Here is a 15,463-nt window from a genome sequence, read left to right on the forward strand (position 1 = left end):
GCAGAGCACTGGACTAAGCGCTTGGGAAGTCCAAGTTGGCAACATAGAGAGACGGTCCCTACCCAACTGCAGGTTTACAGTCTAGAAATCAGAGGTCATGGGTTCTAATCCCGGCTCCACCGCCCACTGTCGGGTAGGGACCGTCTCTATGCGTTGCCAACTTATACTTCCCAAGCGCTTAGTCCAGTGCTCTGCACACAGTAAGCGCTCAATAAATACGACTGAACGAAGGAATGAATGAACTGTCAGCTGTGTGACTTTGGCCAAGTCACTTCACTTCTCTGGGCCTCAGTTCCCTCATCTGTAAAATCAAACAATCAATCAGTTGTATTTATTGAGCGCTTACTGTGTGCAGAGCACTGTAGTAAGCGCTTGGGAAGTACAAGTTGGCAACATAGAGAGACGGTCCCCACCCAACAGCGGGCTCACAGTCTAGAAGAAGAATGGGGATGAAGACCGTGAGCCCCCGCCGTGGGGCAACCTGATCACCTTGTCACCTCCCCAGCGCTTAGAACAGTGCTTTGCACGTAGTAAGTGCTTAATAAATGCCATTATTATTATTATTATTATTATTATTACTCCGGCATCCGGTGAGCTTGGGCTTTTGGAGGGGAGTTGAGTCCCGTTCCCCCTGCCCCCCACCCCGGCCCCAGGGTGGACTTGGGGTGCATTCGTGGGTAGGATGGGTTGCCAACTTGGACTTCCCAAGCGCTTAGTACAGTGCTCTGCACACAGTAAGCGCTCAATAAATACGATCGATTGATTGATTGAGGCCCTGGTGAGCGAGGCGGAGGGGAACGGGGCGGCGCTGGGCCCTGACGACCCACCGACTGACCTACCGTCCCCCCCCGGGTGGATGTTGTGGCTACCAGGGCCGGGGCCTTGGGAACCGGGCCAGGGCTCGTGGGGGCTACTGGACGCCCAAGGCCGAGGTTGGGACGGGCCTTCGTTGCTGCCCTGCCTCCCCCTTCTAGCCTGCGAGCTTTATGGTTGTACATATTTATTACTCTATTTATTTATTTATTTATTTATTTATTTATTTTACTTGTACATTTCTATCCTATTTATTTTATTTTGTCGGTATGTTTGGTTCTGTTCTCTGTCTCCCCCTTTTAGACTGTGAGCCCACTGTTGGGTAGGGACCGTCTCTATGTGTTGCCAATTTGTACTTCCCAAGCGCTTAGTCCAGTGCTCTGCACATAGTAAGCGCTCAATAAATACGATTGATTGATTGATTGCGAGCCCGCTGTTGGGTAGGGACCGTCTCTAGATGTTGCCAATTTGTACTTCCCAAGCGCTTAGTACAGTGCTCGGCACACAGTAAGCGCTCAATAAATACGATTGACGATGATGGTGATGATGATGATGTGAGCCCACTGTTGGGTAGGGACCGTCCCTAGATGTTGCCAACTTGGACTTCCCAAGCGCTCAGTCCAGTGCTCTGCACACAGTAAGTGCTCAATAAATACGATTGATTGATCTAAAAGAAGCAGCATGGCTCAAGAGAAGCAGTGTGGCTCAATGGAAAGGGCCCGGGCTTTGGCGTCAGAGGTCATGGGTTCAAATCCCAGCTCCGCCAACTGTCAGCTGTGTAAGCGCTTAATAAATACGATCGAATGAATACAAGCAAACTGGGTTGGACACAGTCCCTGTTCCACGTGGGGCTCCTAGTCTCCATCCCCATTTTACAGATGAGGGAACTGAGGCCCAGAGAAGTGAAGTGGCTTGCCCATGGTCACGCAGCGGACAAGTGGCCAAGGCAGGATTAGAACCCATGATCTCCTGAGTCCTAGGCCCAGGCTCTGTCCACTGTGAGCCCGCTGTTGGGTAGGGACCGTCTCTCTATGTTGCCAACTTGTACTTCCCAAGCGCTTAGTACAGTGCTCTGCACACAGTAAGCGCTCAATAAATACGATTGATTGATTGTTCTAAGAGAAGCAGCATGGCTCAAGAGAAGCAGTGTGGCTCAGTGGAAAGAGCCCGGGCTTTGGCGTCAGAGGTCATGGGTTCAAATCCCAGCTCCGCCAACTGTCAGCTGTGTAAGCGCTTAATAAATATGATCGAATGAATGAATGAATACAAGCAAACTGGGTTGGACGCAGTCCCCGTTCCATGTGGAATCCCAGTCTCCATCATCATCATCATCATCAATCGTATTTATTGAGCGCTTACTATGTGCAGAGCACTGTACTAAGCGCTTGGGAAGTACAAATTGGCAACACATAGAGACAGTCCCTACCCAACAGTGGGCTCACAGTCTAAAAGGGGGAGACAGAGAACAAAACCAAACATACCAACAAAATAAAATAAATAGGATAGAAATGTACAAGTAAAATAAATAAATAAATAAATAAATAGAGTAATAAATATGTACAACCATGAATGAATGAATACAAGCAAACTGGATTGGACACAGTCCCTGTTCCACGTGGGGCTCCCAGTCTCCATCCCCATTTTCCAGATGAGGGAACTGAGGCCCAGAGAAGTGAAGTGGCTTGCCCACGGTCACACAGCGGGCAAGTGGCCAAGGCAGGATTAGAACCCATGATCTCCTGAATCCTAGGCCCAGGCTCTGTCCACTGTGAGCCCGCTGTTGGGTAGGGACCGTCTCTCTATGTTGCCAACTTGGACTTCCCAAGCGCTTAGTACAGTGCTCTGCACACAGTAAGCGCTCAATAAATACGATTCATTGATTGATTGTTCTAAGAGAAGCAGCGTGGCTCAAGAGAAGCAGTGTGGCTCAATGGAAAGAGCCCGGGCTTTGGAATCGGAGGTCATGGGTTCAAATCCCAGCTCCGCCAACTGTCAGCTGTGTAAGCGCTTAATAAATACAATCGAATGAATGAACGAATACAAGCAAACCGGGTTGGACGCAGTCCCTGTTCCAGGTGGGGCTCCCAGTCTCCATCCCCATTTTCCAGATGAGGGAACTGAGGCCCAGAGAAGTGAAGTGGCTTGCCCATGGTCACACAGAGGGCAAGTGGCCAAGGCAGGATTAGAACCCATGGTCTCCTGAGTCCTAGGCCCAGGCTCTGTCCACTGTGAGCCCGCTGTTGGGTAGGGACCGTCTCTAGATGTTGCCAACTTGGACTTCCCAAGCGCTTAGTACAGTGCTCTGCACACAGTAAGCGCTCAATAAATACGATTCATTGATTGATTGTTCCAAGAGAAGCAGCATGGCTCAAGAGAAGCAGTGTGGCTCAATGGAAAGAGCCCGGGCTTTGGCGTCAGAGGTCATGGGTTCAAATCCCAGCTCCGCCAACTGTCAGCTGTGTAAGCGCTTAATAAATACGATCGAATGAGTGAATGAATACAAGCAAACCGGGGTGGACACAGTCCCTGTTCCATGTGGGGCTCCCAGTCTCCATCCCCATTTTCCAGATGAGGGAACTGAGGCCCAGAGAAGTGAAGTGGCTTGCCCACGGTCACACAGAGGGCAAGTGGCCAAGGCAGGATTAGAACCCATGGTCTCCTGAGTCCTAGGCCCAGGCTCTGTCCACTGTGAGCCCGCTGTTGGGTAGGGACCGTCTCTAGATGTTGCCAACTTGGACTTCCCAAGCGCTCAGTCCAGTGCTCTGCACACAGTTAGCGCTCAATAAATACGATTGATTGATTGATTGATTGATTGAATAAATAAATGCCCCTGCTTTCCGCCGGCCCGACCCCCAGTCCATCCCACCCCCACCCTGGCGAGTCTGGGCCCAAGCCAGAATTGATCTCTTGGCCCGACCAGGCCCGACCTTTAGTACTGATGACGATGACATTTGTTAAGCGCTTACTATGTGCGAAGCACTGTTCTAAGCACTGGGGAGGTTACAAGGTGATCAGGTTGTTCATTCATTCATTCAATTGTATTTATTGAGCGCTTACTGTGTGCAGAGCACTGTTCTAAGCGCTGGCGGGAGATACAACGTGATCAGGTTGTTCATTCATTCATTCAATCGTATTGATTGAGCGCTTACTGTGTGCAGAGCACTGTTCTAAGCGCTGGGGGGGATACAGCGTGATCAGGTTGTTCATTCATTCATTCAATCGTATTGATTGAGCGCTTACTGTGTGCAGAGCACTGTTCTAAGCGCTGGCGGGAGATACAACGTGATCAGGTTGTTCATTCATTCATTCAATCGTATTGATTGAGCGCTTACTATGTGCAAAGCACTGTTCTAAGCACTGGGGAGGTTACAAGGTGATCAGGTTGTTCATTCATTCATTCAATCGTATTGATTGAGCGCTTACTGTGTGCAGAGCACTGTTCTAAGCGCTGGGGGGGATGCAATGTGATCAGGTTGTTCATTCATTCATTCAATCGTATTTATTGAGCACTTTCTGTGTGCAGAGCACTGTTCTAAGCGCTGGGGGGATACAATGTGATCAGGTTGTTCATTCATTCATTCAATTGTATTGATTGAGCACTTACTGTGTGCAGAGCACTGTTCTAAGCGCTGGGGGGGATACAACGTGATCAGGTTGTTCATTCATTCAATCGTATTGATTGAGCGCTTACTGTGTGCAGAGCACTGTTCTAAGCGCTGGGGGGATACAATGTGATCAGGATGTTCATTCATTCATTCAATCCTATTGAGCGCTTACTGTGTGCAGAGCACTGTTCTAAGCGCTGGGGGGGATACAGCGTGATCAGGTTGTTCATTCATTCATTCAATCGTATTGATTGAGCGCTTACTGTGTGCAGAGCACTGTTCTAAGCGCTTGGGGGGGATACAATGTGATCAGGATGTTCATTCATTCATTCAATCCTATTGAGCGCTTACTGTGTGCAGAGCACTGTTCTAAGCGCGGGGGGGATACAATGTGATCAGGTTGTTCATTCATTCATTCAATCCTATTGAGCGCTTACTGTGTGCAGAGCACTGTTCTAAGCGCTTGGGGGGAATACAATGTGATCAGGTTGTTCATTCATCCATTCAATCGTATTGATTGAGCGCTTACTACGTGCAGAGCACTGGACTAAGCGCTTGGGAAGTCCAAGTTGGCAACATCTAGAGACGGTCCCTACCCAACAGCGGGCTCACAGTCTAGTAGGTTGTCCCACGGGGGGCTCCCAGTCTTCATCCCCATTTGACAGATGAGGCCACTGAGGCACGGAGAAGTGAAGTGACTTGCCCAAGGTCACCCGGCTGACAATTGGCAGAGCAAGGATTTGAACCCATGACCTCTGACTCCAAAGCCCGGGCTCTTTCCACTGAGCCACGTTGCTTCTCACAGTGCTTGGCACAGAGTAGAAGCACTCAGCAAATCCCAGAGGGCTGCAGAGGGTAAGCGGGAGGAGGGCCGGGGGTGGGTGCGGGGAGACCAGAGGTGAGACCCACTACTGAAGTGGGCGCTGCGTCCCTCCCCTGGCCCGGAATGCCCACCCTCCACACATCCGCTTTATCGTATTTATTGAGTGCTTACTGGGTTCATCATCATCATCATCAATCGTATTTATTGAGCGCTTACTATGTGCAGAGCACTGTACTAAGCGCTTGGGAAGTACAAATTGGCAACATAGAGAGACAGTCCCTGCCCAACAGTGGGCTCACAGTCTAAAAGGGGGAGACAGAGAACAAAACCAAACATACCAACAAAATAAAATATATGGATATATGTCTAAAAGGGGGGTTCAGACAGATTAGACCATAAGCTCATCGTGGGCGGGGAACGTCTCTACCAATTCTGTTATATCGTACTCTCCCAAGTGCTCTTCACACAATAACCAGCAGCGTGGCTCAGTGGAAAGAGCCCGGGCTTTGGAGTCAGAGGTCGTGGGTTCGAATCCCGACTCTGCCACATGTCTGCTGGGTGACCTTGGGCAAGTCACTTCACTTCTCCGGGCCTCAGTTGCCTCATCTGTAGAATGGGGATTGAGACTGTGGGCCCCACGTGGGACAATTTGGTCACCGTGTGTCGTCCCCCCCCCCGCCAGCGCTTGGGACAGTGCTCTGCACATAGTAGGCGCTTAACAAATGCCATCAAAAAAGAAAAACAAAAAAAACCATGGAGCCCGTTGTTGGGTAGGGACTGTCTCTATGTGTTGCCAACTTGGACTTCCCAAGCGCTTAGTACAGTGCTCTGCACACAGTAAGCGCTCAATAAATATGACTGACTGAATGAATGAATGAATGAATCCGCTTCTAGCCTGTGAGCCCACTGTTGGGTAGGGACCGTCTCTATATGTTGCCAACTTGGACTTCCCAAGCGCTTAGTCCAGTGCTCTGCACACAGTAAGCACTCAATAAATATGACTGAATGAATGAATGAATGAGTGAATCCGCCAAGCTGGCTCTCTTCCTCCCTTCAAATCCCTACTGAGAGCTCACCTCCTCCAGGAGGCCTTCCCACACTCAGCCCCCTTCTTCCTCTCCCCCTCCCCATCCCCCCGCCTTACCTCCTTCCCCTCCCCAAAGCACCTGGATATATATGTTTGTACAGATTTATTACTCTATTTATTTTACTTGTACATATTTATTATTCTATTTATTTTATTTTGTTAATATGTTTTGTTTTGTTGTCCTTCTCCCCTTGCTAGACTGTGAGCCCGCTGTTGGGTAGGGACCGTCTCTAGATGTTCCCGATTTGTCCTTCCCAAGCACTTAGTACAGTGCTCTGCACACAGTAAGCGCTCTATAAATACAATTCAATGAATGAATGAATGAATGAGCCCGCTGTTGGGTAGGGACCATCTCTAGTTGTTGCCAACTTGTCCTTCCCAAGTGCTTAGTCCAGTGCTCTGCACACAGTAAGCGCTTAATAAATACGATTGAATGAATGAATGAATGAGCCCGCTGTTGGGTAGGGACCGTCTCTCTATGTTGCCAACTTGTACTTCCCAAGCGCTTAGTCCAGTGCTCTGCACATAGTAAGCGCTCAATAAATACGATTGAATGAATGAATATATTTGTACAGATTTATTACTCTATTTATTTTACTTGTACATATTTACTATTCTATTTATTTTGTTAATGATGTGCATCGAGCTTTAATTCCATTTGTTCTGACGACTTTGACACCTGTCCACATGTTTTGTTTTGTCGTCCGTCTCCCCCTTCTAGACTGTGAGCCCGCTGTTGGGTAGGGACCGTCTCCATATGTTGCCAGCTTGGACTTTCCAAGCGCGTAGTCCAGTGCTCTGCACACAGTAAGCACTCAATAAATACGATTGAATGAATGAATGAGCCCGCTGTTGGGTAGGGACCGTCTCTATATAATAATAGTAATAATAATGGCATTTATTAAGCACTTACTATGTGCAAAGCACTGTTCTAAGCGCTGGGGAGGATACAAGGTGATGAGGTTGTCCCACGGGGGGCTCACAGTCTTCATCCCCATTTTCCAGATGAGGGAACTGAGGCCCAGAGAAGTGAAGTGACTTGCCCAAAGTCACACAGCTGACAGTTGGCGGAGCCGGGATTTGAACCCATGACCTAAGACTCCAAAGCCCGGCCTCTTTCCACTGAGCCCCGCTGCTTCTCCAACTTGTACTTCCCAAGCGCTTAGTCCAGTGCTCTGCACACAGTAAGCGCTCAATAAATACGATTGAATGGATGAATTGTGGGGTAGGGACCGTCTCTAGATGTTGCCGACTTGTCCTTCCCAAGCGCTTAGTCCAGTGCTCCGCACACAGTAAGCGCTCAATAAATACAATTGATTGAATCAATTGCATGGTAGGGCCCGTCTCTAGATGTTGCAGACTTGTCCTTCCCAAGTGCTTAGTCCAGTGTTCTGCACACAGTAAGCGCTCAATAAATAGGATTGAATGGATGAATTGTGGGGTAGGGACCGTCTCTAGATGTTGTCAACTTGTCCTTGCCAAGCGCTTAGTCCAGTGCTCCACACAGAGTAAGCACTCAATAAATACGATTGAATGGATGAATTGTAGGGTAGGGACCGTCTCTAGATGTTGCCGACTTGTCCTTCCCAAGCGCTTAGTCCAGTGCTCCGCACGCAGTAAGCGCTCAATAAATACGATTGATTGATTGATTGATTGACAAGTCGGCAACATCTAGAGACGGTCCCTGCCCCACAATTCATCCATTCAATCATATTTATTGAGCGCTTACTGTGTGCGGAGCACTGGACTAAGCGCTTGGGAAGTCCAAGTTGGCAACATATAGCGCTCAATAAATACGATTGATTGATTGATTAGTCGGCAACATCTAGAGACGGTCCCTGCCCCACGATTCATCCAGTCAATCGTATTTATTGAGCGCTTACCGTGTGCGGAGCACTGGACTAAGCGCTTGGGAAGTGCAAGTTGGCAACATATAGCGCTCAATAAATACGATTGAATGAATGAATGACCCTGGAACCCGGGTGGGTTTGGAGAGGGAGATAAGGTGACCCTCAGGGCCCCAGAGGACTTATGCTCCTAAAGCTACTGATAAGGCCCCAAGCCCACAGGGGCCAAAGTCCTGGTGGGATTAGGGTCAATTCCTCTCCCCCTCTTCCCCCTCTCCATCCCCCCATCTTACCTCCTTCCCTTCCCCACAGCACCTGTATATATGGATATATGTTTGTACGGATTTATTACTCTATTTATTGATTTATTTTACTTGTACATATTGATTCTACTTATTTTATTTTGTTAATATGTTTTGTTTTGTTCTCTGTCTCCCCCTTCTAGCCTGTGAGCCCGCTGTCGGGTAGGGACCGTCTCTAGATGTTGCCAACTTGGACTTCCCAAGCGCTTAGTACAGTGCTCCGCACACAGTAAGCGCTCAATAAATACGATTGAATGAATGAATGAATTTTACTTGTACATATTTATTCTATTTATTTTATTTTGTTAGTATGTCTTGTTTTGTTGTCTGTCTCCCCCTTCTAGCCTGTGAGCCCGCTGTCGGGTAGGAACCGTCTCTAGATGTTGCCAACTTGGACTTCCCAAGCGCTTAGTACAGTGCTCTACACACAGTAAGCGCTCAATAAATACGATTGAATGAATGAATGAATTTTACTTGTACATATTTATTCTATTTATTTTATTTTGTTCACATGTTTTGTTCCCTGTCTCCCCCTCCTAGACTGTGAGCCCGCTGTTGGGTAGGGACCGTCTCTATATGTTGCCAACTTGGACTTCCCAAGCGCTTAGTCCAGTGCTCTGCACACAGTAAGCGCTCAGTAAATACGATTGAATGAATGAATGAATGAATGAGGGGGAGCCCAGGAAGGCCTGGATTGGTGGGGGGTGGGCTCTGGGGCCCTGCAGCCCCCGAGGGAGAGGAGTGGGGGCCAAGTTGGGGCTCTGCGTGGCTCAGTGGAAAGAGCCCGGGCTTTGGAGTCAGAGGTCATGGGTTCAAATCCCGGCTCCGCCACTTGTCGGCTGTGTGACTTTGGGCAAGTCACTTCACTTCTCTGTGCCTCAGTTCCCTCATCTGTAAAATGGGACAAAATCTGTAGAATCTGTCAGCCCCACATGGGACAACATGATCACATCGTAACCTCCCCAGCACTTAAAACAGTGTTTTTCACATAGTAAGCGCTTAACAAATACCATTTTAAAATTACTGTTATTATGAATGAATGAATGAACAAATGCTGTTATTATTATTATTATTATTATTGTTATTATTATTATTGGAGAAGCAGCGTAGCTCAGTGGAAAGAGCCCGGGTTTTGGAGTCAGAGGTCGTGGGTTCAAATCCCAGCTCCGCCACTTGTCAGCTGGGTGACTTTGGGCAAGTCACTTCACTTCTCTGGGCCTCAGTTCCCTCATCTGGAAACTGGGCAAAATCTGTAAAATCTGTGAGCCCCCCGTGGGACAACATGATCACATTGTAACCTCCCCAGTGCTTAGAACAGTGTTTTGCACATAGTAAGCACTTAACAAATACCATTTTTATTACTGTTATTATGAATGAATGAATGAACAAATGCTATTATTATCATTATTATTATTATTGGAGAAGCAGCGTGGCTCAGTGGAAAGAGCCAGGGCTTTGGAGTCAGAGGTCATGGGTTCAAATCCCAGCTCCGCCAATTGTCAGCTGTGTGACTTTGGGCAAGTCACTTCACTTCTCTGTGCCTCAGTTATCTCATCCGTAAAATGTGGATTAAGACTGTGAGCCCCACGTGGGACAACCTGATCACCTTGTATCCCCCCCAGCGCTTAGAACAGTGCTTTGCACATAGTAAGAGCTTAACAAATACCATCATTATTACTATTATTAGAAGCTTTAGACTGTTCTAGACTGCTGGAGCGCTTAGAAGCGCTCACTGTTCTAAGCGCTAGGGAGGTTCTGCTAGGGAGAAGCAGCGTGGCTCAGTGAAAAAGAGCCCGGGCTTTGGAGTCAGAAGTCATGGGTTCAAATCCCGACTCTGCCAATTGTCAGCTGTGTGACTTTGGGCAAGTCACTTCACTTCTCCATGCCTCAGTTCCCTCATCCGTAAAATCAATCATCAATCAATCAATCATATTTATTGAGCACTTACTGTGTGCAGAGCACTGGACTAAGCGTTTGGGAAGTACAAGTTGCAACATATAGAGACAGTCCCTACCCAACAGTGGGCTCACAGTCTAAAAATTCATTCATTCATTCATTCAATCGTATTTATTGAGCGCTTACTGTGTGCTGGCGATTAAGAATGTGAGCCCCCCCCATGGGACAACCTGATAACCTTATAACCTCCCCAGCGCTTAGAACAGTGCTTGGCACATAGTAAGCGCTTAATAAACGCCATTATAATTATCAGGTTGTCCCACGGGGGGCTCCCAGGCTTCATCCCCACTTTCCAGATGAGGTCACTGAGGCCCAGAGAAGTGAACTTGCCCCAAATCCCCCAGATGACCAGTGGCGGAGTGGGGATTCGAACCCCTGACCTCTGAGTCCCAAGCCCGGGCTCTTTCCACCGAGCCACGCGGCTTCGCACACGTGTGTGCTAGCCCGTGTGCGAGCCTCTCCGTGTAACATCGTCTCTCCGTCGGCGCGTGTTCCCAGAGGTTTCCGGCGGCCTGCAGCTGGAGGGACGGGCGGCCCCTCGCCCACGGCCTGCAGCCCCTCTACGGGGCCGTCACAGCGGCAGAAGTGGCAGCGGCCCCCCGACGCCGCCCCGACGCCCCCGGTGAGTAGCCCCCCGATACCCACCCCAAACCCAGTGCCACCCCGGGGGCACCAATCAATCAATCAATCAATCAATCGTATTTATTGAGCGCTTCCTGCGTGCAGAGCACTGGACTAAGCGCTTGGGAAGTCCAAGTTGGCAACATCTAGAGACAGTCCCTACCCACCAGTGGGCTCCCAGTCTAAAAGCGGGAGACGGACAACAAAACCAAACATACTAACAAAATAAAATAAATAGAATAGATATGTACAAGTAAAATAAATAAATAGAGTAATAAACATGTACAAACATATATACGTATATACAGGCGCTGTGGGGAAGGGAAGGAGGTAAGATGATCAAATCTCAGCTCTGCCAATTGTCAGCTGGGTGACTTTGGGCAAGTCACTTCACTTCTCTGGGCCTCAGTTCCCTCATCTGTCAAATGGGGATGAAGACTGTGAGCCCCCCGTGGGACAACCTGATCACCTTGTAACCTCCCCAGCGCTTAGAACAGTGCTTGGCACATAGTAAGCGCTTAATAAATGCCGTTATTATTATTATAAAAGCCACACCGTCCCCCCTCCCTGCTGCTCCCCACCCCATCCCCTCTCTGGGGGTCCCGCCGGGGGCCCCCTCGGCCTGATTGCTGGGGGTTTCGTGGGGGTCTCGCCTCAGGAGATGACCACAGTCCAGAGCCCGACGACGACGAAGCCGCCCCTCAGCCCGGGAACTCCCCTCCCTCCGTCCCGGCCCAGGCCTCACCCGAAGCCCTCCTCACAGTGAGTAAACTGAGGCAGCCCGGGCCCCCTGGGTGGGGTCGCGGCAGGGGGCCCGTGGGCCTGGGCTCTCTCCCTTAAGCAGGTGAGGTCGGGGGCCACAGTTGGGGGTGGGCTGAGTGGGAGCGGTGGGAGGGTGGGCGGGGAATCAATCAATCAATCAATCAATCAATCAATCAATCGTATTTATTGAGCGCTTACTGTGTGCAGAGCACTGGACTGAGCGCTTGGGAAGTACAAGTTGGCATCGTATAGAGACAGTCCCTACCCAACAGTGGGCTCACAATCAATCAATCAATCGTATTTGTTGAGTGCTTACTGTGTGCAGAGCACTGGACTGAGCGCTTGGGAAGTACAAGTTGGCAACATATAGAGACAGTCCCTACCCAACAGTGGGCTCACAATCAATCAATCAATCAATCGTATTGATTGAGCGCTTACTGTGTGCAGAGCACTGGACTAAGCGCTTGGGAAGTACAAGTTGGCAACATATAGAGACGGTCCCTACCCAACAGTGGGCTCACAATCAATCAATCAATCATTTATTGAGCGCTTACTGTGTGCAGAGCACTGTCCTAAGCGCTTGGGAAGTACAAGTTGGCAAGCCCCCAACCTTGGCCTCCAGAGCAGCATGGCTCAGTGGAAATAATAATAATAAAATAATAATAATAATGGCATTTATTAAGCGCTTACTATGTGCAAAGCACTGGTCTAAGCACTGGGGAGGTTACAAGGTGATCAGGTTGGCCCACGGGGAGCTCACAATCGTAATCCCCATTTTACATTCATTCATTCATTCATTCAATCGTATTTATTGAGCGCTTACTGTGTGCAGAGCACTGTCCTAAGCGCTTGGGAAGTACAAGTTGGCAAGCCCCCAACCTTGGCCTCCAGAGCAGCATGGCTCTGTGGAAATAATAATAATGATAATAATAATAATAATAATGGCATTTATTAAGCGCTTACTATGTGCAAAGCACTGTTCTAAGTGCTGGGGAGGTTACAAGGTGATCAGGTTGTCCCACGGGGAGCTCACAGTCTTAATCCCCATTTTACATTCATTCATTCATTCATTCAGTCGTATTTATTGAGCGCTTACTGTGTGCAGAGCACTGGACTAAGCACTTGGGAAGTCCAAGTCGGCAACATCTAGAGACGGTCCCTACCCAACAGCGGGCTCACAGGCTAGAAGGGGGAAAGTGAAGCGACTTGCCCAAAGTCACACAGCTGGCAGTTGGCGGAGTCAGGATTCGAACCCACGAACTCCGACTCCCAAGCCCGGGCTCTTTCCACTGAGCCACGCTGCTTCAGAGTGGAAGCAGCCCAGGCTTGGGAGTCAGAGGTCGTGGGTTCTAATCCCGGCTCCGCCGCTTGTCAGCTTCTTAACATCTCTGTGCCTCAGTTCCCTCATCTGTCCCCTTCCCCTGTCATCATTCCCCTTCCTTGCTCTCCCCCTCGTCCCCCTCTCCATCCCCCCCATCTTACCTCCTTCCCTTCCCCACAGCACCTGTATATCTGTATAGATGTTTGTATGTATTTATTACTCTATTTATTTTACTTGTACATATCTATTCTATTTATTTTATTTTGTTAGTATGTTTGGTTTTGTTCTCTGTCTTCCCCTTTTAGACTGTGAGCCCACAGTTGGGTAGGGACTGTCTCTAGATGTTGCCAATTTGTCCTTCCCAAGCGCTTAGTACAGTGCCCTGCACACAGTAAGCACTCAATAAGTACGATTGATGATGATGATCTGTAAAACGGGGATGAAGACTGGGAGCCCCCCGTGGGACCACCTGATCACTTTGTAACCTCCCCAGCGCTTAGAACAGTGCTTTGCACATAGTAAAGCGCTTACTGTGAGCCCACTGTTGGGTAGGGACTGTCTCTATATGTTGCCAACTTCTACTTCCCAAGCGCTTAGTCCAGTGCTCTGCACAAAGTAAGCGCTCAATAAATACAATTGATTGATTGATTGATTATTGTTATTGTTGTTGTTGAGTGGGGAGGGGAAACCCCCAGGCCCCGGCCCTGCTTTTGAGCTCCACATTCTGCCCTCTCCCTTCTCCAAACCCCCTCCCTTCAATCAATCAATCAATCAATCAATCGTGTTTATTGAGCGCTTACAGCACTGTACTAAGCGCTTGGGAAGTACACCCCCCCCCCCCCCCAGGGTCTGGGCAGAGCTGGGGGGGCTTGGGTCCTCGGGTGGGGTGGGGAGGATTCATTCATTCATTCGATCGTATTGATTGAGCGCTTTCTGTGTGCAGAGCACTGGACTAAGCGCTTGGGAAGTCCAAGTTGGCAACATCTAGAGACCCAATGGCGGGCTCGATAGCGTCGGCAGGTAGGCCCGAACCCAGCCGACGTCTCCTTGGTGGGGGGCTGTCAGGGCTGGGGGTGGGGGGCGGCCATCGAGGCTGAGCCGGGTCCCCGCTGATGGGGTCTCCTTTAGCTCCAGAGCCCTCCGATGCCGCCCCCGAGACCCCGGCCCCTCAAGGTCAGAGCCAAGAAGAAGAAACCGCAAGGCCTGTTCCGCTGAGAGCCACCCCAGGACAGCGCCCACCCGGTGATTTCCCGCTGGGAGGCCGGGACTCCCTGCTCCAGAGACCCCCGGGAAGAGCGGATCCCGACGGAGGTTCGGGCCCCCCCCCGGCCTGGCCTCCCCCTTCCCTCCTGGCCTTTCCCCGACGCGCTGGCCGGACCGGCCGGCTTGGGGTGCCAAGTGGAGAGTCTCCCACCTTTGGGGCGGGACCCTCCCCAGTCCCCCCGCATGCCCCAGAAGTTCCCCAGCCTCGTGCCACGCTCACAGTCCGGCCCCCGGCCCCCAAGGATGAGCCCAGGACTAGCCCTTCCTGCCCTCCTGCCTTCTGACTGTGGAATAAAACCCCGTCTCTGCGCTCCCGTTGGTCGGCTGCCATCGTACTGACCACCGCCCGCTGCCCCCCGAGCCCCGACAGCCCAGTGCATCTCACCCCCACCCTCATGGCCTCTCTTCTGCCTTGACGCCACCCACATCTGTCACCCGGAGCATCACGGAGCGCCTGCTGGGCACCGACCGCTGGGCTCTGCCCGGGGGGCCAGCGGCAGATGGCCCAGACTTGAGCCCTGACCTCGAGGGACCCCCATTGCCTCTGTGCTGGCCTCCACCACCATAAGGCTACTCCCCTCTGGAACCATCCATCCACCCATCCATGCATCCTTCTATCTGACCTCCGTTCATCCATCTATCCGGCCATCCATCCATCCTCCATCCATCCGTCCAATCTCCGTCTGTCAATCCCTTCTCCGTCCATCCATCGTTCCATCCTCCATCTGTCTGTCCATCCATCTCTCCATCCGTCCAGCCACCCATCCATCCATTATTACACACATCCACCTATCCATCCATCCATCCATCCATTCTCCGTCTGTCGCTCCCTTCTCCGTCCATCCATCATTCCATCCTCCATCTGTCTGTCCATCCATCTCTCCATCCATCCAGCCACCCGTCCATCCATTATTACACACATCCACCTATCCATCCATCCATCCATCCATCCATTCTCCGTCTGTCGCTCCCTTCTCCGTCCATCCATTGTTCCATCCTCCATCTGTCTGTCCATCCATCCCTCCATCCATCCAGCCACCCATCCATCCATTATTACACTCAT

At 50.3% G+C, this 15,463-nt stretch overlaps 1 protein-coding gene across 1 annotated transcript in view; it reads left to right on the plus strand.

Moving 5' to 3' along the window:
* Positions 1 to 14,743, plus strand: part of NHEJ1 (non-homologous end joining factor 1) — a 201,126-nt gene extending 186,383 nt beyond the window's left edge. Inside the window, exons 5-7 of the mRNA XM_038748968.1 lie at positions 10,932 to 11,055; positions 11,713 to 11,816; positions 14,266 to 14,743. Coding sequence (XP_038604896.1) covers positions 10,932 to 11,055; positions 11,713 to 11,816; positions 14,266 to 14,352 — 315 coding nt within the window. The 3' untranslated portion in view covers positions 14,353 to 14,743. The remainder of the gene's footprint in view (positions 1 to 10,931; positions 11,056 to 11,712; positions 11,817 to 14,265) is intronic.
* Positions 14,744 to 15,463: the final 720 nt, after the last annotated feature.

This window comes from Tachyglossus aculeatus, chromosome 1 (genome assembly GCF_015852505.1).
Source record: "Tachyglossus aculeatus isolate mTacAcu1 chromosome 1, mTacAcu1.pri, whole genome shotgun sequence".
In the NCBI taxonomy this organism is placed as follows: domain Eukaryota; kingdom Metazoa; phylum Chordata; class Mammalia; order Monotremata; family Tachyglossidae; genus Tachyglossus; species Tachyglossus aculeatus.